This window comes from Typopeltis vanoorti, chromosome 5, assembly GCF_054136105.1.
Source record: "Typopeltis vanoorti isolate ZY-2024b chromosome 5, IOZ_Tvanoo_1.0, whole genome shotgun sequence".
NCBI lineage: Eukaryota > Metazoa > Arthropoda > Arachnida > Uropygi > Thelyphonidae > Typopeltis > Typopeltis vanoorti.
Genome location: NC_143553.1, coordinates 46696558 through 46720105, shown reverse-complemented (window position 1 = coordinate 46720105; position 23548 = coordinate 46696558). Strand labels below are relative to the sequence as shown.

Genomic DNA, 23548 nt, shown 5'->3' with positions numbered 1-23548 from the left:
CTGGGCTTGGGACCGGCACCGAGAAGACTAATTTGCCCTCCCCAGTGGCTGGATTAAGTAGTAACATAATTATATCATATTATTTATTTGTTTAATAAAAATTAAAACTTTGTTCAATGGTGTTACACTTTTAATTGTTTACTTCCAATTTAATTAATTATATTTCCATATGTGTTCAAAACATGCTCTTAGATTTATTATGTTATAAATGGCACAGTTTTTCCCAAATGTTGGTAATTCCCACATAGGGTTTTTAAAAATTTACATAACTTTGTGGGCCGTAGAATTGTTTTAGGCATTTTACTGGTCCTTGGGCTTAGAAAGGTTGAGAAACACTGCATTAGTCTAATATCGCACTCCATCTGCTCTAGTTTGACTATCAACTTATCATGCAGTAATCTATCAAAAGTCTTTGCAAATTCTAAGTATACTACTGTGTATCCATCTTCCATGTCCAGTGCCACTGTCACCTTATTGTAATTAATAAGTAGATTACCAAAACATGACCTCCCTTTAGCAAATCCATGCTGTCCATCAAAGATAATATCATTGTTGTCAACCCAATTCTGAATCCTGATTCTCAACCTTTCCAACACTTGAGCCACAAACACCTGCCATACAGATTGGCCTATAATTTGATGCTTGAATTCTGTCACCTCCCTTATGAAGCATTACAATCTTCCTTTCTTTCCACTCCTTTGGAACTTGATCCAAAGTGTGACAATGTGTGTGTGTGTGTGTGTGTAAAACTTTAAAAGACTTGAATAAAAGACCAGAGAGCTTTATGAGAATATAATCCTCTGCAGTGGAGTTGCTTTAGCTTGCACTACTTAAAAAATTTTCCATGTTTCTGTATATTTATCTTTGGCTTTGAAATATAGATTGAACTGTTTATTTTACACACTGAAATGAAGAATTCATATCTTCTCTGATAATTACTCTTACACACCAACTGAGGTTCACTTATAAAAAAATAGAACTCTCTGACACAGGATTGCTTTTTCTCGTGCAATGATTCTATCTCATTAATTCAAGGAATTTTTTTCTGATGCTTGTTTTCAGAAGTTCCCCAAGTAGTCAGTTGATCTTTGCCATACAGAGTGTTTTCTCCCAGAAACTGATGTTTTTAATCTCACAACTTAGGAAAATCAACCATAGTAAAGCTTGAAGCATTTCAATCAATAATATACCATTTATTGTTTAAGAATATAGGATGGTGGCATTTGTCTGCTATACCCTGATATTTAGAAATTGCCAAGGCCTTGAAAGTGTCATTGATGACTAAGGATGGAAACAGGCCATCCATTAATTTTCAAAAGTTACTTCACACGTTCATGCAGGGCTATGTTTTGCATATATTGTGCATCCGGTAGTAGTTCACTTGACCTTGTAACATATCCCTTCCACTTTGTGTGGGTAGATTTAAGGTTTTTTGCTAGCATTTTTATCTAAAGCTAATGTTTGTGAACTGCCTCTGTGGTATAGAAAATAATGTGTCTCAACATTTCTTTTATAAATATTATTCATAACAAATAGATTAGTTTCTGTGGTCAAGGGACGTATGTATAAATGTCTAGTGATATTTCTGTTTTCTAGTTATACCACCACACATTTTCTACAGAAACATCAAGAGAAAACAAATGAATATAGCAGTCACTATTTTTGTCCAGTATAGATAGTCATCAGAAATAAATTGAACATTGTATAAAAAACCAGTCATCGTTCCTTTCATAAAACATCAGATTTTTTTTTTCTATCATTTTGGAAAAAATTTCAAAATTATCTATTATATTTATCATATATCAATCTCAATAAAGTCTCTGATACTTCACCAGGTTCAAAAATGCATATTTTGCATAAAAAGTTTTGCAATTTATTCCTGAAGTGATTTCCAAAAACAAGGTAAATCTTGTGTTTAGAATTATCCAGGAATTTCTTGGTAATAACTCCAAAAACTAGTCTTTTCTTTTTTAAGTTAAAAGGATAGAAGGAATAGATGTGAGATCGTTGAAAAATCTAAGAAAAAAAAAATTTCTCAGCTGTTATTTTGAAAAGGGTTTACAGTATGTGCTACTGTATTTCTTACTAAGTAATACATTGATTTTGTTTTGGTTGCTGCTGTGAGGTGTGGCGGTGTTAATATATGTGGTGGGGAGTTTATTCACTACATACAGTTTCAGTGCATTGCAAAGAAAAATTTGTGTTAATGCATAAAAATGAATCCTATGTTTAAAAAAAAAAAAAAGAAAAAAAGGTACATTGTCTTGTAGTCTTTAACAAAATCTTACACTTATTGATTGTGCTAAGAGCTTAATTAATACATGTTGACAAATTATGTGATTATATTTAATATAAATTTGCCTTTCCATATAGTCATTGATAAGCTTATGATATGTAAAAAACTCTTTAGTATTATTGCTTAGTTATTTTTTTTGCAAAATAAATTGCTCACCAGATTTTTTTTCCAAAATGAAGCCTTTCTTAAATGAGTTTCTGTAGCTAGTGTTTATTGGATGATGATTTATAATTCCATTTCCCTACTAGTGCAATTTATTGCACTGATATTTATTTGACTATAACAAATTTATTTTACATTCATGCTTATTGTTTCTTGCAGAAGTGTTGATATTCAAGGTTTTTTTTATCTAATTAATACAGATTGATCTAAACCTTAACAATTTAAAAACACAAACAGTTATAGAATTTCTCTTAATGAACAGTGAATTATATAACTGGAAAGCATAAAGTCTTTTTTTTTTTCTCTTCTAACATAACATTGATTTTTCTAGAAAGCACATGTAATGATTCATCTCTTGCCCAACAGATGGTAAACTGGAAGTAAAGGATGAATTATTGTGTCCTACCAATTGGCAAATACTGAACAATACAATTTGTACAGTGCCCAGTTTGAAAGTGTTAATGATTAACTACAAATGCTGCATGTTGTCCCACTGGATAGCAAACACACTCTCCATCCAACAGGTTGTGGGATCAGAAATGGATATTTGCAAAAGACTGCTCTGGATTACCTTGTGTAGATAGCTTCTTGAGTTTATAACACTTATAAAGTGCTACACAAAAGAATGTCCTACTAGATTTAGAACTGTTTGAATAGTTTTTATCATATTAACACGTTCATTGCCAATCACACGATATTGCGCAATGCGAGTTCTCACCAAACGGCCAATCACGCGTTATCGCGTGGACAGCGCTAACTAAACAAAAAAGTAAAAAAAAAATTGGCCACCACACGAAATTCCAATTTTCAGCTCGGCAATGAAAATGTTAAGCATATTTTATTGTGTATGTGTTACATACAGCTGTTAAATCATTATTTTTAATAAATTGATAATTTTTGTAAATATTTTTAAGTATTATGGTTATTTATTTTTAGGATAGAATCCAGAGGTGTGTTATGGAATGCCAAGACAAAGTTAGAGATAAAATCCATCCAGAAACTACAGAAGCTGAAGTTGAAACATACAAATCACAGTTTGAAACTTGTGTTGTTAAATGTGCTGATACAAATGTTAATCTAATACCTTCCATGATGAAGAGAATGAAAGATATGTTGACTAGAGGAGGGTTTAGTCATGAACCAGCATGATTATGACAAAATATTAGAAATTTACAATTTGGACAAAAACTTTTCAGTAGAGTATGTTATACTTGTGTAGATATTTTGTAGAAATAATTGTGGTAATAAATTTCCATATTTGGCTTTACTGGGGAAAAAAAAAAAAAAAAAATATATATATATATATAATTATATATATAGGAAGATTGATTTACTCGGTTGATATACATTTAAAAAAAAAAAAAATTGAATGACTAGAAACCGAGAAAAAAGAAATCAAAGTTTCTTAGCACGACTAGTTTCAGCTTGTATCAGCCTTCTTCAGGTGCACATTAAAAAAAGAAATAACCAGTAAAACATCATCATCATCAACAAATTCTTGCCATGTACCCTCAAGGGGTGTACAGGATATGATAGTACTACATGAAAAATTTACATCATTACTAACTTCTTATCTACAATTTTCCTCCAAATCAGTCTGTTACTTGTCAAGACTCCAACATTACCAGATGTTATGTTTCTATCGTCTAAGGCACTTTGTACCGTATCAATCCACCTATATCTTGGTCTTCCTCTGGGTCGTTTTCCTGCCAACCTGGCAGAGAACACTTGCTTTGCTAATCTTTCCTCTCCCATTCTATTTAAGTGACCATACCACCTGAGATTAGCTCTGCTAACGCATTCCTGGATGCTGACAATGTCAAGTTCTTTCCTAATATCCTCATTTTTAATATGATATTGCCATTGATGCCATCTGTTCATGCCTCTAATCTTTCTCAGGACTCTCGTATCTGCGATCTCTAGTCTTTGGTCAAGTGTTATACTTCTGACCCAGCTCTAAGATCCATAAGTTAAAATTGGTTTGAACACTGTCTTGTATACAGCTAATTTAGTGTTCCGACTAATTTATCTCTTATTCCATATGAATTTATTCAATTGACTTCCCACCATACCAGCTTTGCTGATTCTGTTGTCTATTTCTATATTTAATTTACCATCTTCAGTAAAAATCGTGCCTAAGTAGCTGAAATGTTTTACTTGTTCCAAGGTTTTCCATTCACAACACAGTTGACATTTTCAATGATTCTGCCCTATTTTCATTGTCTTTGTCTTTTTATTGCTGACCTTCATACCATATCTATTACCACAGTTATTCAATTTAGTCAGAGAATCTTGCAGACTTGTAGCGGATTTATTTAGAAGTATAAAATCGTCTACATAAAGCAAAGAGCTGACATTAACATCTCCAATTTTGATATCATGTTTAATACCACTTTCCTTCATAATATGATCCATATAGATAATGAATAACAGAGGGGATAATGTACATCCTTGCTTCACACCAGATTTAACATTAAACCATGTTCCTGTACTTCCTTCAATTCTAACTGCTGACTTACAACTCAAATAAAGACTTAAGTATTGCTTGATATAATGCCCCATTGACACCATATAGCTGTGGTGTATTGAATAGCTTTTCTCTTGGCACCTTGTCATATGCCTTTTCCAAATCGACAAAACTTAAATACAGATCTTTGTTATATTCCCATGATTTTTCCACTATTTGTCGTAAAGTGAAGATCTGATGATTACAGCCTCTATTTGACCTGAATTCAGCTTGTTCACCACGCTTTTCTTCCACAATTCTTCTCAACAGTTGCTCAGGTATACTTGCATATATCTTATCAGGAACACTCAGTAGGGATATACCTCTGTAATTCTCACATTCAATTTTATTTCCCTTTTTATATATGGGTACTATGAGAGCTTTACTCCAATCATCAGGAATTCGTCCCTTTGTCCATGCATTCTGAACTATGCAGTGCAGCCACTGTAACACTTTTATACCACCTTACTTCAGTATTTCTGATCGAATATCGTCTACTCCTGCTGCTTTTCCACATTTCAAGCCTTTGATGGCTTTTTCTACTTCAAGTATGGATATATAATCCTGACTGCATGCCTGATCAGTGTTTTTTTATCAATATGCTGTCATCACTTCTTTTTTCATTTAGCAATTTTTCGAAGTAATTACTCCATACTTCAAGGATATCTGTTTTTCCAGTTTTCATGTCACCTTTATCATCTTTTACTCCTTTTACAGCACCCTTTCCTCCTTTCCTAGGCTTCTTCAACAACCTCCAAAATATTTTGTACCTTCTTGATATTTGTTTTCTATGTTCTTGCCAAAGTCCTCCCATGACTTTTGTTTAGCTAGTTTTACACACTGTTTAGCTCTCTTACATTTGTTTCTGTATTCTCTAAGAGCACAAGCTGACTTATTTGCCTGGAACTTTTGATATGCTTTCTTCTTTTCTTTCACTGCATCTTTAACTTCCTGTGTCCACCATGGAGTTCTATTTTTCTATCCTTGCAGACAACTTCACCACATGCCTCTCTAGTTGAAACAATCAGGGCTTTCTTCAAGGCTTGCCATTGAATCTCCAAGGTTTGATTCCTGTTCTCAAACTCTTTCATCTTTTCTTCAATAATTTTTGTGTATTTTAGTCTACAGTTCACATCTGAGAGTTGCTCAACTTTTATTCGCTTTAAAACTTTCTTACATGTTATTCTTTTCAATATGAAATTCAATTTTATCCTGCTCAAGACTAAATAGTGATGACTTCCAATTTCAAATCCTCTGTACACTCTGGTGTCCTTCACCAGGGAGAAAACATCACTATCAACAATAACATAGTGAATGAGTTTTCTTATTCCTTGCCTCTTCTCTCCATGTGAATTTGTGCACATTTTTATGTTGGAACATGGTGTTAGTAATAACCAGTCCATGTCCTGACCAAAAATCCAACAGGTATTTGCCATTATTATTAGCTTTGCTATTTTCTCCAAATTTTCCCAAAATATTTTTGTATGTCTCAGAATCACTTCCTACTCTGCTATTTAGATCCCCAACAAGGACCAACTTTTCCTTTTTCATTGTCTCAGTAGCTTTCTCTAGAACCTCAAAAAATTCCTCCACTTCTACCTGAATAGAGCCTTCTGTGGGACCATAGGCACAAATAAGTCTCATTGTCCAGTTCCCCATTCTGATATTTTCCCAAATCACTCTACTTGACACTGCCTGCCATTCAAGAATATGAGCCTCGTATTTTGTGTTGAATACTATGGCTACCCCTTCTTTTCCTTGATTGTCATTTCCTGAATATAGCATTTTGTATTTATTGCTCAGAAAGATCCACCAGTATTTGTCTTTTTTTGTTTCAATCACCCCTGTTATGTCGATCTAGTAATTATATAATTCCTCCACCAGCTCCATTCCTTTGCCATTCAGGCTTCTTACGTTGATAGTACCGATCTTTAACTCTGGTGTTAAAGATCATTGAGTTGGGGTGTGTTTTCAGATTTGTTCCAGTAGCTGACTTTTCGCTGTTGTCCTTGGTTCCCTGGCGAAAACAACGGGGGGCCTTGTTTAACCAGTTAAACCAGTAAAACATAAAGGAAATAATTGTAAACATCACAGAAAGTTAGTGTGTGTATATATATATATATATTCAACATTGAAATGAAGTTGTGCATTCAAAGCTGTTCTCTCATTGTTGGGCACATGCATGTGTATAGCATCTCGCGATCGCCTGTATTCGAGTGTAGCACAATGACGGCCTGAAAGGTTGTAACACAGGTTGTTGTTGAGATGTAGGGGGTTGAGAACGATTTGTTTCGATTCTATTATCTTTCTTTCTAATTCATCGTGGCAACGGAAAAAATCCCCATAGGACTGTATGGCTAAGGTTTTCTTCATTAGAATCGGCCGAGAACAGAACATGACTAGATAAAGCACTGGCTCACATTCTCCTGTAACTGACGTCTCTCTTATGTTCTTCAGTGAGTAACTTGATCGATTTCTCTGTTTGGCCAAAGTATGGTATATCACAGTTGCACCAAATCTGGTAAACACCGGGATCTTTAGGTTTGTGTTGTGATTTAAGGTTTCGGATGGCTTACTAAGGAGTGGATTTTCGGAAGAGGAGTGAATAAAGTTCTTATGTTGTATTTTCTAAGTACCTTGGCCAGTTTGGGTGAGACAGAGCTTATGTATGGTTTAGAAATATTACCTTTCACCCTATTGGTCTCTTCATTATTGTGAGCAGTTGGATTTAATAGGAATTTGTGAATTGTTTTTTCTGAATAACCATTTAGTTGAAAAGTAGACCTGAGAAAATTGAGTTCTTTATTAAGTTCTATCTCATCATCAAGAAGAGAGCGAGCATGATGTCCTAGTGTAGAAATGATTCCAAACTTTTGAGGATAATGATGGGATTGACCGTGGTGTTGTTGGTGTGGGTAGCTTTTCTGTAAATCGAAATTTTTAATTTCTCTGAGGAACGGGTTAATTTGATGTCCAAAAAAAAAAAAGGAACCATTAGCTTCAAACTCAGCTGTAAATTTTATGCTCAGATGTTGATTATTTAGATATTCTAGGAAGTTCAGGAGATATTCACGGCCATGGCTGCAAATCAGGAAAATGATATCAATATATCTTTTCCAAATTCTTGGTTTTAAAGGATAAGAAGAGATGGCTTTAACTTCCAGATCTTCTAAATAGATGTTCGCAAGTACAGGTGACAACGGATTACCCATTGCAAGGCCATAATTTTGTTTATAGATGGTGTCCTGAAACTTTAAAGTATTCTGAGTGGATGCAATGACCCACTAACTTACTCTAGTTGGTGAGTAAATAAGGCCATGATCTTTTTAGATAATATATCTTGGATAGTACAAGAACTTCTTCCATAGGAACATTGGTAAACAAGGAGACTATATCAAAACTAGCCATGATTTCATCTTCCTTAATCATAATATCTTATATACATGAAACAAAATCTGTGGAGTTTTTAGTAAAAGATGATTTACTGGAAAAACACTTGAGGGATTTAGCCAGATATTTTGAAAGTTTATATGTTGGAGAATCAGTTCCTTCTACAATAGGTCGAAGTGGGGGTATTTTCCTTATGAATTTTAGGTAGTCCTTATAATCGTGAAATTAGTGGATGGAGAGAACGAAGAGAAAGGCGTATGTTTCTAGTTAGTTCAGAGGTACTCAGGAGATTGGTCCGGTTATGGAATTCACTGGTGGGATCTCTCTCTCAAGGATCGAGTAAGTGTCACTAGGTAATATATCCATCATCTTGTTATGACATGTAAAGAACAACCGTGGCGTGGCCTTCATCCAAAGGAAGAATTATTTAGGGGGTTTGGCATTATTGATGATGAAAATGGATTCAATGCGGAGTAGGTTTGTCTCTTGGGTAGAAAGAAAGGAGGTGCAATGGGTAATCCGTTGTCACCTGTACTTGCAAACATCTATTTAGAAGATCTGGAAGTTAAAGCCATCTCTTGTTATCCTTTAAAACCAAGAATTTGGAAAAGATATATTGATGACATTTTCCTGATTTGGAGCCATGGCCGTGAATCTCTCCTCACCCAAATTGGCTAAGGTTCTTAGAAAATACAACATAAGAACTTTATTTACTCCTCTTCTGAAAATCCGCTCCTTAGTCAGCCGTCCAAAACCTAGACAAACTTAAATATCCCAGTGTTTACCAGATTTGGTGCAACTGTGATATACCATATTTTGGCCAAACAGAGAAATCGATCGAGTTACGCATTGAAGAACATAAGAGAGATGTCAGTTACAGGAGAATGCGAGCCGGTGCTTTGTTAGTCATGTTCTGTTCTTGGCCGATTCTAATGAAGAAAACCTTAGCCATACAGTCCTATCGGACAAGTCTAATAACATTTTCCGTTGCCACGATGAATTAGAAAGAAAGATAATAGAATCAAAAGAAATCATTCTCAACCCCCTACATCTCAACAACAACCTGAGTTACAACTTTTCAGACTGTCATTGTGCTACAATCAAATACTGGCATTCTTGAGATGCTATACACATGCATACACCCAACAACGAAGCCAACAAGAGAACAGTTTTGAATGCACAGACTTCGTTTCAACGTTGAATATATATACACTTTATTTATTCATATGGAGTTTCCTCCCTATTCTCCCCCGTCCCTATTGGGGCGAGTTGAGCCCCCTCATGGGGGGTTTAGTATTTATGGATGTAGATCCGTGTGTGTTCACGGGGCTGGTTTGCCTGCTTGTGGAATGAAAAACCCCAGATAAACGGGGGAGGGTGGCGAACCCTGCTGTCCACGCCCAAGACCCGCTAACTTGGCTATGGCTGAGGAAGATCCTTAAGCTCCTCACGTCGGCGATGGGAATCGAACCCAGAACACTCCTTCCCCAATATGGTTGCAAAGCACAAAGCCACTAGGCCAACCGCGTGAATATATATACACTAACTTTCTGTGATGTTTACAATTATTTTATTTATGTTTTACTGTTATTTCTTTTTTAATGTGCACCTGAAGCAGGCTGATAAGCTGAAACTAGTCGTGCTAATAAACTTTTTAATTTTTCTCGGTTTCTAGTCATTCAATTTTTTTTTAATATATTATTCTTTCACCTTTTCCTCTCATTCTTCTAGGAGTCAGGACATGTATTTCTGTAATATATGTATGCCTGCACATAGCAGCAGTTTGCAAAATTAGAGTTCTAAGTTTTGAGGAAAGGAAAATTGTCAACTATGTCTTGAGTATGACACTATCTTACTCATCTTTAGTTGAAAAGTTTTTATAAAGGATTACAGAAACTCCCATATTCTGTCTGTGTGCGCATGTGTACTTTAGTTTTGTGTTTGCAATGCAGTAGGTTTTTTCAGTTGAAGGTTTTTATGGCAGAAGTTAGATTTAAATACAATGTTTGGAAAATATACTGTACCACTCAGCTACTAAAAGTGGAAGAACCACATATATTACATCTATCTAAAGCAGTGATTCCCAACCTTTTGAATAACATGCCACACCTAGACTAATTAAAATTCTGTGGCACGCTACAAATATATTGTTTCAATTTTTTTGACGATCTGGCAAAAAATAGGCATGATTTTGATTGATTTACACACAAGATATTAATAACAGTAATTACTTATCCTTTTTACTCCAAAAAAATTTTTTTAACTATATTTTTGATATTTTGAGTAAGAAAAACAATACTCAAAATTATTTTTAAAACTTTTTATTGATTTTTCAAATGAATATTAAATCTATTAAATAATAAACGTACTTGCAGTTAATTTTAATGGGATATCGGAACTTGATGTTGTTTCAGAATGTATTTTGTGCGAGGTCGAATTTTAGATAGGCATACTCTTAAATCATCTTCCAAGGCTTCCAGCCACGATCTATTTTTGGTCTTAATAATACTCATTGCGGGAAAGCTTGATTCGCACAAATATAATGTGTAGAATGGAAGAAGTAATTCTATTGCTTTTTTGGTAATATTGGGAAATTCACTTATAGAGATAACCAAAACGAAGTAGTATCTATTGTTAAATGTTTTCATTTTAAACCTCTGTTTTCTTATATCTGTTAATTAGTCCTCTTCTGTGATCTTTAAATTTCCCAATTTACACGTGCTTAAGACACGGATCTCTTAACCAATCGAAGGATGATATGTCAAGTGAGGGAAAATATTTTTCGATATTTGTATTTAGTAATCTTAAGGTTTGTAAAATTTTATCTATTAGATTTTCATTCAGTTTGTACCTTTTCGTTAGTTCAAACATATTGACTGCATTTTCTTTTCTGATTCTTTCTCCCCATAGTGGGGTATATTGAAGGAGCCTCCTCGTAGATTGTGTTATATACAAAGGCGATCACTCGGAAATCACATTCGAGCATATCCTGGGCAACATTGGCTATCGGAACAATCATGCGAACTATAAATCAGCCTTCTTCAAGGCTAGCATTTAAGACTACAATAAATATTGAATTACTTGTCATCCGAAAAGGAAGTTTTATTAGCAGACGTGTGATACACGCAAATGTGATGTTTTAGTTATCCAGGAGACACTGAGGAGTAAACAGCAGTAGACCAAAAATTTAACGTCCAGATGATTAAAATAATATTCAGAGACTTTAATTGTCAGAGTTTAACATGGGGCTACAAAATGACTGATAGGAATGGTGCTGAGCTGGAAAATTGGGCTGAGAGAGAAGGACAAGCTGATCCATGATCCCAAGTTAAGACCATCATTCAATAGTGGAAGGTGGAGAAGCAGCTATAATCCAGATAACATCTTTATCAGTGAACAAGTAGCTGTGCAAGCGACAAAGATAGAAGAGCCGATACCAAGAAATCAGCACAGACCTGTTACTTGTGAAGTCAGCCATTATCAATCCAGAGATAGTACCTTTTAAGCAATGGTTTAATTTTAAAAAAGCAAGTTGGGACGGATTTGCGAAGGAACTCGATCAGACAGTAAACACTTGAAGCGGATCCAAGTAACTTTGAAGAGTGAATACCATCAAAATAGTATCTCAGCGACACATGCCATGAGGGTGCAGAACTCAATATATCGCTGGGCCTAATGAAAACCAGATGGAACAACTAAAAGAATATAAATTCAGATATGACAAGGATCCTTTTGTTGTAGACAATTGAGGCAGGCGAAAAACTGATGGACAAACTCATGGATCGTAGAAAGAAGAGGGATGAAGCTACTGCAGGATTTGGATATGAAACAACAGCAGACGAGCATGGAAACATGAAGAATTTAAGCAATGATCCAACTAAAACTCCAGTTTACTTAACAGGTCCTTATTGAATGGCAGGACAGACAAGAAGATACTGAAAACCAATCTTACGTGCATTAAAGAAGTTGAGACTGATTCATTAGTCTCTCCATTCTCCGAAGAATACCTAAGAAAAGCTATGTCACCTGAAACAGAATAGAGCCGCTGGCCCAGACGACATTCGGACAGAACAGATAAAGCGTTTCGGTCCAGTAACCATCCAATGGCTGGTGAAATTGATGAATAGGTGTGAAGAATCTCTTCATTTGCCCAAATTATGGAGGAAAGCTCAAGTGGTAGCTTTACTTAAACCAGGAAAGGAACCTACAGTTGAAGAATTGTGTGTATAAAGCTTTTGAACGAATGATTCTGGAAAGAATAGCAGCAAACATTGACGAGAAACTATACCCGAGCAAGCCGGTTTCCGTCCCAAAAAGTCCTGCTGTGGCCAAATTCTGAATCTCATGCAGCGCACATCGAAGATGGTTACGAGAAGAAGCTTGTGACTGGAGCAGCTTTTATTGATCTTTCAGAGGCATATGACACTGTTAATCACAAGAAACTGTTGGTCAAGCTATACCAAATAATGAAAGATTTTCACCTCATGAATGTAGTTAAAGCCATGCTCCAGAATCGACGATTCTATATAACTGAGCAAGGAAAGAAGACCAGATGGAGAAATCAGAAGAATGGTTTCCCTCAAGGCAGCATATTGGCCCGATGCTCTACAATATTTATACTAACGATCAGCCAACCCACCAAGTGAGGTTTATCTATGCCAACGACACACCTATATGCAGTCAAGCAAGGTGTTTTGAAGAGGTTGACAAGCCTTAGAAATACTCTCCAATTACTATGAAACCAATTGCCTGAAGCCTAACCCAAACAAGACTCAGGTTTGCACTTTCCATCTGCACAATAGGGAAGCAAAACGCCAGTTAAACATTGTCTGGAGAGGAAAACGCCTCAAACACTGCAGCAACCCCAAATATCTTGGAGTTATGCTGGATCATGCCTTGTCGTATAAGGTACATTGCAGGAACTAAAAGGAAAAATCTATGCAAGAAATGAACATCATAAGAAAAATGACTGGCACAATGTGGGGAGCTCAACCGGAGGTACTTTGCTCGATGGCTTTGGCATTGTGTTTTGCTGCAGGGAAGTACGCTGCCCCAGTGTGGGAGGCATTTGCCCATGCGAAACACATGGATGTGGCTTTAAATGATACCATTAGGATCATAATTGGATGCCTAAGACCCTCCCCAGTCAACAAACTGTATCCCTTAGCAGGCATAGTGCCACCAGGCATAAGACGTCAAGTGGCCAGTGAGATGGAGAAAAAAGCAGATGACTGACGAAAGACATCCAATGTACGGCCATATCATCATCGTGGCTTCTCAACTCAAATCGAGGCATAGTTTAATACAACACTAAACCATTGATCCATAAACCCGAGGAGTGACGCCTTGTTCTATGGAGGGAATCAGTTCAACTTCAAGAAGCCCCTATAATTAAGGAAGAGTTAACCAAGTCCTACCCAATAGCACCTGGAGGACTCTGAACCGTCTTAGAGTGGGAATGTCCAGATGCAGAAGTAACCTGATGAAATAGGGTTATGAAGATGATGACAGCTGTGACTGCAGAGATGTCCAAACTGACGAACATCTTTTATGTTGCCCAGATCTAATCGATGTGGTGCTCCACGGATGACATTCTGACGGTCAATGACAAGGCAGTACAAGCTGCTGTTTTTTGGATGGAGAAGATATGATTGGTGTTCTGGACTCGGAAAGTAAGTAAGTTCCCATAGTTTTTCCTTGAATGCGTTAATTTTGTCAGTGGAAGTAAGAATGTTTTCACAGTCTCCCTGCATACTTTTATTAAGTGTATATTTAAAGATTGAAATAAATCAGCAAGAAATGCAACCTTACTGTGCCAAAGCTTGTCACTAAGAAAATCCGATAACTCAGATTGTTGAGTTGTCAAAAAAATTTGAATTTCTTCTTTTAGTTCATAAAATATTGATAAAACTCGTACACAAGATAACCATCTCACTTCTGTATGTATTAACAACTGTGTGTAAGAAGCTTCCACTGAGGAGCATAGTGCTGCAAACTATCTCGATTGTAATGGCCTGGCTTTTATATATTTGACAATTTTGATAGTCTCGTCTAGTACTTTTTTAAGCTCTGGTACCAATGATTTTGACGCTAGTACTTCTCTGTGGAGTAAACAATGTAAAAAAAATTCTAGGATTCTTATTTTGAGCCAGTGTAACAAGTCCATTTACATTTCCTGACATCGAGCGGGCACCATCCGTGCAAATACTGATGCAAGAATCCCAAGACAAGTTATGACAATTAAAGTAATTATCAACATCAAAAATATCTTGGCCCTTCGTTGTTTCCGGGAGTGGTCGACAAAATAAAAACTGTTCTATAACATCTTCCTTATAAATAAATCTACTGAAGGCTAGAAGTTGAGTTTTATAAGTTACATCAGTTGATTCGACCAACTGAATAGCAAACATATCTGCTTCTTTAATGTGAGATACCACTTGCAACTCAACATCTTTGGCTAAATCCTGAATACATCGATAAATGGTGTTATCTGAGATAGGAATTTTTAAAATCTTTTCATATTCCTCGCCAAACATGATATTAACAATTTTACAGCATGTAAAATTGTAAATGCCAGCATGTCTCATACATGCTGGCAGAAGCAGAATTACAGATTCTGTAATTGTATGAGATTTAATTTTTTAGCAACATTTCTTGCGATTGCATAACTATGGAAAAGACTTTTTGGGACAAATTGTTACAAATTTAGTCCATCTTTTTGCTTGAATAGTTTTATCTGGTACAAGTCTTTTAAAATATTCAGCTGGTTTTTCGCTCAAGTGAAAATGTTTAGATTGTAAATGTCTTTTTAATTTCTTGGAATCATAGCGTTGTTTACTCATTTTCGCCGCAAACTGCGCATGTAGGACGTGGCGGATCTTCTTGACTGGAAATAAAGCCAAATGACAAATAATTTTCGTGGTAATGCCGAATGTTAGTTTTGAATTTAGTTTTAGAAGAACCAGTACTAGATATGGTATCAGCTGCTGATGTGCTGGGGAAAATTAGCTTGACTTTCTTCTTTCTTATTTTTTTTTTCGACGTACTAGCTTCACTTTCTTCAAATTTTCGTTTTTTTTATATTACAAATTTATCCATGTTTCAGGAATACTACTGAATAAAATTAACTCAATGAAAAATAAATAAATGAACTCTTACCAGTTACCTTAAAAATAAGAGAATTAAATGAAGTTATTTGTGAACATTATCAAAAGATTAAAGCTAATTAACACACAATTTTAAACCAATTCACCAACCTTAAGTTTCGTAAAATATAAATAAGGAAGCTTCAGGTGCGGATGGAAGACCAGACACTAATAAATAAATGCGCAAATTATGACATTATTTCTTTCAATTAATTTGTTTTCACAAATCTCGGGGCACACCGGTTGAAAATTGCTGATCTACAGCAATAACTACCTTATAATACATACAGGGTTCTCGAGATGATTTTAGGAAGGAAAAATTATATTACAAATCTCAGAAAAGTATTTGTTTACTGTATACTGAAGCAATAGTTTGTGTCTTACAATGAACTATTGTAGATGTTCACATTTACTGCTATTGCATCTAGGTAATGTTGATAGCAGGAAATAAAAAAAAAATAACATTTACCAAATGTTACTGTTTGGATAACTGTGTATGTGTATATGTGCATGTATACATACATACTTCTTCAGTTTTTCCTTTGTCAGTTCTTTTAAGTGCAGTTGGCTCTCACTGTAGTGAACTCACATAGGGTAACAGAAAAAGTTTGTTATAGTAGGTTGAGTCAAAATGATGCGAGTGATTTCTGCCTATTTTTTTACAAAGAAACTATTAGCGATAGGAAAATGCAGCATGCAGTAATTGAAAAAGCAATTCCGTTTCAGAATATGCCTGTGCAAGAATGCATTTCAATAGCTACCACTAAAATACATGACTATCCGGAAAAGCCATGTCCCTTTTAATCATCCAACTTCCTGGCAAATGGATTGGTTGAATGGGTCCTACAATCTGGTCTGCATGGTCATCGAACCTTATGGGTCCTAGATTTTTTCCTCTGGGGGTATGTAAAGGACAAAGTTTATGTGCTATTGCCACAAATCTTGATTGATCTGAAGGATCGCATATGCAGAGGCTTAGAAATTATTGATCATCAGATGTTGGTTTCTGTATAGCAAGAGGTCGCGTATCGTTTTGTCGTGTGCTGTGTGAGTGTGATCTGCACACTGAACTTTTATAAATCAGGTACAAAAACTTTCAGTTACTATTTCAACTAATGCAAGTTTCGTATTGGCGTGTTCAATGGTTTTTGTTCAATAAATGTTTCTAATCGCTCGCATCATTTTATAGGAAGACTGTCTCAATCCCCCTCTGGTTCATGGATGAACTCTCTTCAGCTGCCTTACCATTGGCATGTGGAGAGAACACTGGTCCAACAAATGGCTGGAGATCCCTGTGCTCTGCAGCCTAGTTTTGCTCTTCCTATGAAGATTTGGTCATCTGTCAACAGGATCAGGACTAACCATGGCATATATGGCCACCTATTACACAAATAGAAGCTGTCAGAGCACCCTTATTGTGATTGTTCCCCCATAGTCCAGATGATCATTCATATTGCAAACAAATGTCCAAGACGCCAATTTTATGGTGACAACCACGGGTGATTGATGTGGCCCTGGATTGACTTTCTGGACTGGACATTGAACTGTAGCTGCTTCGTATTCTTTTTGCTATATAAGAATAAATAAATATACAGTATTCTCATCCCTTTGAAAACAAGACGATCTGCACACAGATATAATCAGTTGTTATGGTTCTTGTACACAAGGGAGCAGCAGCCACTTTGCTTCTACATGTTAAAGTCCTCATGATGATGCAGTTTTAGCAATATGATCCCCTAATCTTTGAGTTTTTCTCCACTGTCATTCCCAGTTCTCTCTCGTCATCAACATTTCCCGATTAATTGTCTCTTCTCCATTAAATAAATATATAGTTCAGTGGAAAATTTGTAGTTCAAATCTTCAGTGCAGAAAACATTTACAATTCCCACAGAAAACAAGCAACGATTATCCATCATTCACGCAGTACAGGTTAAACCTCAAGTGGAGTGTATGAAGAAAATTGCACAGCAGATTATCTCCACCACAGAGGAAGGAACACTATCACAGTTCACTGGGCAATGTTATTAATCTGATGACATTTCAGCATCAGAATGATGCTGAAAATGCTCCTCTTATCCACTGCTACAACAAAACTTATTCATTACCTGTGAGAAACTTCTGTTCATCATAAAAATAAATCGATACGCTAAATCCTTTTTATTCTCTATAAAGCTAGGTCATTTTAACCCTATCTAAGTTTTGGAGACTGAGGGGAGGTTAAATATCCACTGATAGCCAATTAGAGATAGCTTACCCAAAGACTTATTATAAGCAGTAACTGATGAAGAGACTGGCAAACAAGTACTGTCATCTAGAAGCTCTAACTAATATATGTCATTGTCTGAAATAATGTGGGTGTTATTGTCTTGGATTTTTAGTATAAAAAAACCGAGAATCCTTCGGAGGAAAAAACGCTTGCCCATGCCTGATACGACAAACTCTGTAATCATTCGAAGAAAGGGTTAGAAAAAGATCCACTCGATTCACACTCAGAACAGCATTCTTTGGGCCCCTAGCGCTATGGATACAAGCGTAATTTCCACAAGGCTACACAGTTCTCTTTCTGTTCATAATTCAAAAAAAAAAAAATCTTTTTATTCTCATATAGGGAAGCAAGGTGTTTTAACTCAATTTATCTTTTGGAGATGAGTGAGCAGTTAACTCACCAGTCTCCTACGTCTATCAGCTAGTTTTTGGAGCCTGCATAACATCAATATATCCTCATAGGGAACATCCCACAGACCAACAATCTTTGTAATTCGCCTGTGAATCACCAAGAAATCCAGGCGACCAGAGCTTTGCACAATAGTCCAAATGCGGCCTTATTAATGCCTTATTGAGTGGAACAACAACAACCTCCCTATCCCTGCTTGTTAGTGTGTTCCTCAACAACCATGTAATTTGATGTGATGTTCTGGCAATCTTTGCAATATGCCCTTTAAACTTAAGTTCTCTGTCCACAATAACTCCCAAGGCTCTTGTGTCGTCAACTTCTTGCAGTTCATTTCTGTTAATATAGTAAACAGCATAAGATATCATCCTCCCGAAGTGCATCACCTTACACTTAGCCATTTTGAACTGACAGCCATTTATCTTTGTCCATACCGTCAGCCCATTTAAGTCATCAAGTAAGATGCTTACATCATTTGAATTGATTATCGCTCTTCCCAATTTTGCATCATCAGCAAACAAGTGGATATTTCTATTCAAAGTATTTCCAATATCATTGATGTACAAATTAAGCAATAGAGGTCCAAGCACTGAGCCCTGAAGTACACCACTAGTCACTTGCCTTTTCCTGGACTCAGCTCCTCCGTAAACCACTCTTTGATATCTGTCCACCAGCCATCCTTTAACCCAAACTACTATCTTCGGATCCATACCCATTTGCTCTAATTTATGCAACAGAGTTCCGTGTGGAATCCTGTCAAATGCCTTTGCAAAGTCAAGCAGTATCATCAGTAAGGATTTCCTTTATTGAACTCCACTGTTACTTTATTATAGAAAGTAACAAATTACTTAGGCAAGACCTACCCTTCATAAAACCATGTTGCCCCTTTATAAAGTATCATATTGCTGTCCACCCATTCCTGAATTCTAATTTTTACCAATTTCTCCAAAATCTTAACCACCACTCCAGATATATTGATTGGTCTATAATTTGCAATCTCAGTCCTACAGCCTCCCTTAGTATCGAACAATGCGACTCCATGGTTATACAAATTATTGGTATCCATGATATAGATAGATATATGATTACAGGTTATGAATAATAATATGTGATTGACCAATATTAAAGTATATTTATAGGTTTTATTAAAAACCGGACAAAACTGACATTTTTATTAAAACGACGGGACTGCTGGAAAAATATGAAAAAAAACGGTGCTGTTCCGTTCAAAACGGTACGCATGGTCAGCCTACAGTGATGTCTTATGTGGCGTCTCTCTATTGGTCACTGCAATGCTCTGATATTATTCTCTTCAGATAGCATATATTTATCTATTGCTTTATGACAAAGAGTGTTATTGTGTGGGGGATGTGCTGGACTAGTACCATAAAATTGTCACAGTGCAGGACATGCACTATTGTTTAGAACAAAAGTTAGGCATTTCATTCATGATTCTATGTTCTTATTCTAGTGGATATCGATCCATTTTACAAGAATTGCTCATATCATAAACTGCGACTTCCAAATTTCAGCGTTTGCACAATATACTCAATTAAAAAAAAGCATCCTCTTTACCCATACATTATTCTAATTCTTCAGGGTGGAATAACGGTAGCCTAACTTATCTTAATGCAACCGATTTCCAAAATTCGGAGTAGAATGCACCTCTTATTGTTTCTGCTTTCATCTCCATGTATAACTTCTTTGGAGTCTGATGGCAAGATGAGGTAACCAGTATCTTAGAGACTGTTAAGTGCTTTCACTCAGCATTTTAGAAGTACCTGTTTGAATCATAGGCACACTAGGTGCAGGAATACTAAAAACATAAGACATACAGAATTTTTTTGCAAAATGACATCAGCTGATCCCTTCTGAAACGTTGTTTTCCTGAATACATAGAAAAAGGATACAAGATCGATAGGACTTTGGAGCGAACTACTAATCTGCGTATGGCATGTATATATTGCTTAACTGAATCAATTTTCCTTCAATATTTGAATTTGAATAACCTGCAATAGTTGAATACCTTTTCCTTTTGATCGGTTTGAAAGCAAGCATCAATTCTCGTCTGATCACTGAAGTTAAGCAAACCTAGTTAGTACTTGGGAGGGTCACCACCTGGGTGCTGCTGGCATTAATTATTTTTGCCGGCCTGGCTGACCTAGTGGTAAGCGTATCCACTCTTCAGCCAAAAGGCTGCAGGTTCAAATTCCGCCATGAGCATGGATGTTTGTGATTGTCTGTGGAAATACTAGTGGTGGTGGTCAGCGGTAAATGGTATTTGTGTAGATGATGAAGGTAGTTGCGGTTGGTGGAGACAGAAACTTGTAGAGTAGATGCCCTCTCTCGATGAGTTTTCGGACTCCTTGGAGGTGTTATTTAATAATAATAATAGGATGATATAATCAATAAACTTAAAACCAACATCGCGTACATCATGTTCTTATGAAACAGAGAATATTTGTTAAAAAATTAATTTTGTCGATTGTTGTTAAAAATTTGTGTCTGTTTATTTTTGCTTTATTATTTATAATTTTAATTAAGAAATCATCAGTATGTTTATTATTTACTATTGCGTTTAATAAAATCGTTGCATACAATTCTTTATTTATTGAATTTAACTAACTTATAATATTTATAATAACATATTTATTATCTGACCAATGAATATCACTGCGATATATAAAATGTATATTGCTGTCAAAGGTTAGGTGGATTTTATCGGCTTGAATTTGTGTGTGACTATCGTATCGTTTGTATTTTTATTTACAACTAATTTTGGGCGATTTTTATTTACAGCGTATTTTGTCATAATCTATTTCAAGGGTGTAACTTTTGTAGCTCTAGGTGAAAAAGAAAGATGGCATATTCCGACAAAGTTAGAAAGAGACATGGTTTTGAGAAGTTATCAGAAAATGAGACAAAACAAGGTGTCTCAGAAAAAATGAAAATAGAAAGAAATGAAAGTTATGTACCTAAAACTGGTACTTACTGGTTTACACGTATTGTGTATCTTAGAAGTTTGGCATTTATATATGGTAGGAATCGCTACGTTGAATCAGTATTTAAGGAAACGACGTTTTGGATATAAGTATAATTTACAATTTTTTAAAACTTTAATTATGCACAATTGAATAAAGTTCTAGCAATTATCTAACAGGAAATAATAATAAAAAAAGAATACTTGCGGAAGAATACCATTTGGATAATGAATAATATGGAGAGTAGATGCCTTCCACCCTATGATTTGAGCACATATTTGTATGAGTTGATTATCATACCCCACCAGTCAGACTTATTTTGATACATTCCCTACTTCACCTGAGAAATGTAGTTTTATTTCAGATTTTTCTTGATTTATCATAATGTTGAAATTAGGTTGTCAAACAGTTCAATCCCAGAAGAACATACTCTTAACAGACATAATACACCAGTGGCACACTCAGGATTTGATCTTGGAGGAGGCCGAGCACTCAAAATTTAATCTTGGGGGGTGGGTATCGAGTTAAGTATATGATTTGAGAATACACACTATGCATTGTATACGAGCTATGACCGAGCATCTGCAGCGATCGCCAATACATGATACCGGTGGTTTCCTGTGGCCCGACTCAGGCAAACGAAGTAGCTCCCGAGCACAACTTCGTTCGCCTTGTGTTCACAGCGCCTAGGATTCTCAAGCGCTATAGGGTATTCCCACCTTATGTGACCGCTAATTCATAAGGAGCATATAACGAACATAGAAATAGAAGACACGACCCAACATTAAAAAAAAACAATAAATTTAATTAGGTAAAGATTTTTGGAAATTTTTCTGGTGTTTTTTTTGGGGGGGGTGCCAAGGCCCCTTGGCCCCCTCCCTGGGTGCGCCAATGTAATACACCATCCTCATAATAACCAGTTACTTCAGGCTGTAACCTCCCCCCCCCCCCAATTGATTAGATTAGAATGCACTGTCTGAGAGTATGGTTACTGCCCAATATCTGAGTTGGGTGTAATGACAGAGGGCCCTCCCACAATGGAGGTGTAAATCCAGTAATGAAGAGACCTCCATTTTCAGCCTGCCTTAAATCTGTGTGTCGCACCATCACATCTCACTGATGTTTTATTTTAAAAACTTGTCACGAGAGCTCACAAACATTATTTTTACACTTCCATTCTGGAATGGCACTCTGTCATTACACTCAACTTATCATACTGTGCCTTAAATACATTCAGATATTCTGCAGTAACCACACTCTCAGCCAGTGCATTCTAAACAATCGCCACATTTCATGCAAAAAAAACCTGCTTATTACTCCTTTTGCTCACCCTTTCTCTCAGCTTTTTGTTCTAGCCTCTTGTTCTCTCTCACCTTCCCATTACATGAAAAACCTCTTTAGTGTTAATCTGAAAAAAAAAAAATAAATAAATAACTATATGACTATTACTCTCCCCTCCCCTTAGTTCACTTATCCACTACTCCACAATTTTCATTTTCTCAATAATTATTTACACTCAACATTCCGTAGATCAAAAACCTGTCTCTGAATCCATTTTTGGTATCTTTTTATCCCTTAAAAACCAGATGATCAAATTTGTGTACAGTAGTCCATATGCAGTCTTATATAATGGAATCATAATCTTTTACTGGGGTGCTTAAGGGTCAAAGCCATATAACTGAGAGAGGAGACCTCCACATAGGCTTAAAAGGAATCCTGAAAACTGACCAGGACTTCTGACCTAATGTCCAATCCTCACTTTTTCATTGTGCACCCTGTTAGGTATCTACCTAGATACTGAACGAATGAGGATGGGCTGGAAATTTGGGATTTAGCTGACCAAATTGTATTCTTATTGACTTAAACCAAAATATAAAGTGATGGTAAAACATGACAGAATTTCATGCAGGCTGGGCCTTTGCCTGGTTAAACAAACCATAACTTTACTGCATTGAACTGGCAATCTTCACACCGGTGGCCCACTTAGTCTATTCAAATCCTCTGGTAAGGCCACAACATATGGTTTACTCCTTATAGTACTTTCCAACTTTGTATTATCTGGAAACTAGATATCTTCATTCAAACATTCCCCAATATCATTAACATACAGTGGCCCTAAAACTGAACCTTGAGGCATGCCACTAGTGACTTACCTTTTCTGGTATATTGCCCCCCCCCTCCCCCCATGACATACACAAATTGCTAATACTGTTTGGATATCAGTCTCCAATCCAGTGGACTAATCAGTTGTCCAACACCAATACATGTTGCCCTGTATTGGTGTGTGAAGGTACTGCCTATTATTATTATGATTATCATCAGCAGACCTTCGTGGAGTTCATTGTGGGATTAATTTGCATGGGAGATGGTTAGAAATTGTTTGAGAGAAGTGGTATC

The 23548-nt window shown here is 36.1% G+C and overlaps 2 protein-coding genes across 2 annotated transcripts in view; both read left to right on the top strand.

The window, feature by feature from the left end:
* The window catches only part of LOC150106357 (TIM double twin CX3C motif protein-like), a 43575-nt gene extending 39850 nt beyond the window's left edge, over positions 1–3725 (top strand). Inside the window, exon 3 of the mRNA XM_090392396.1 lies at positions 3395–3725. Coding sequence (XP_090248522.1) covers positions 3395–3607 — 213 coding nt within the window. The 3' untranslated portion in view covers positions 3608–3725. The remainder of the gene's footprint in view (positions 1–3394) is intronic.
* A 17279-nt stretch (positions 3726–21004) lies between these two features.
* Positions 21005–23548, top strand: part of LOC150106356 (lipase maturation factor 1-like) — a 239147-nt gene continuing 236603 nt past the window's right edge. Inside the window, exon 1 of the mRNA XM_090393097.1 lies at positions 21005–21208. Within this exon, the coding sequence (XP_090249223.1) occupies positions 21031–21208 (178 nt within the window). The 5' untranslated portion in view covers positions 21005–21030. The remainder of the gene's footprint in view (positions 21209–23548) is intronic.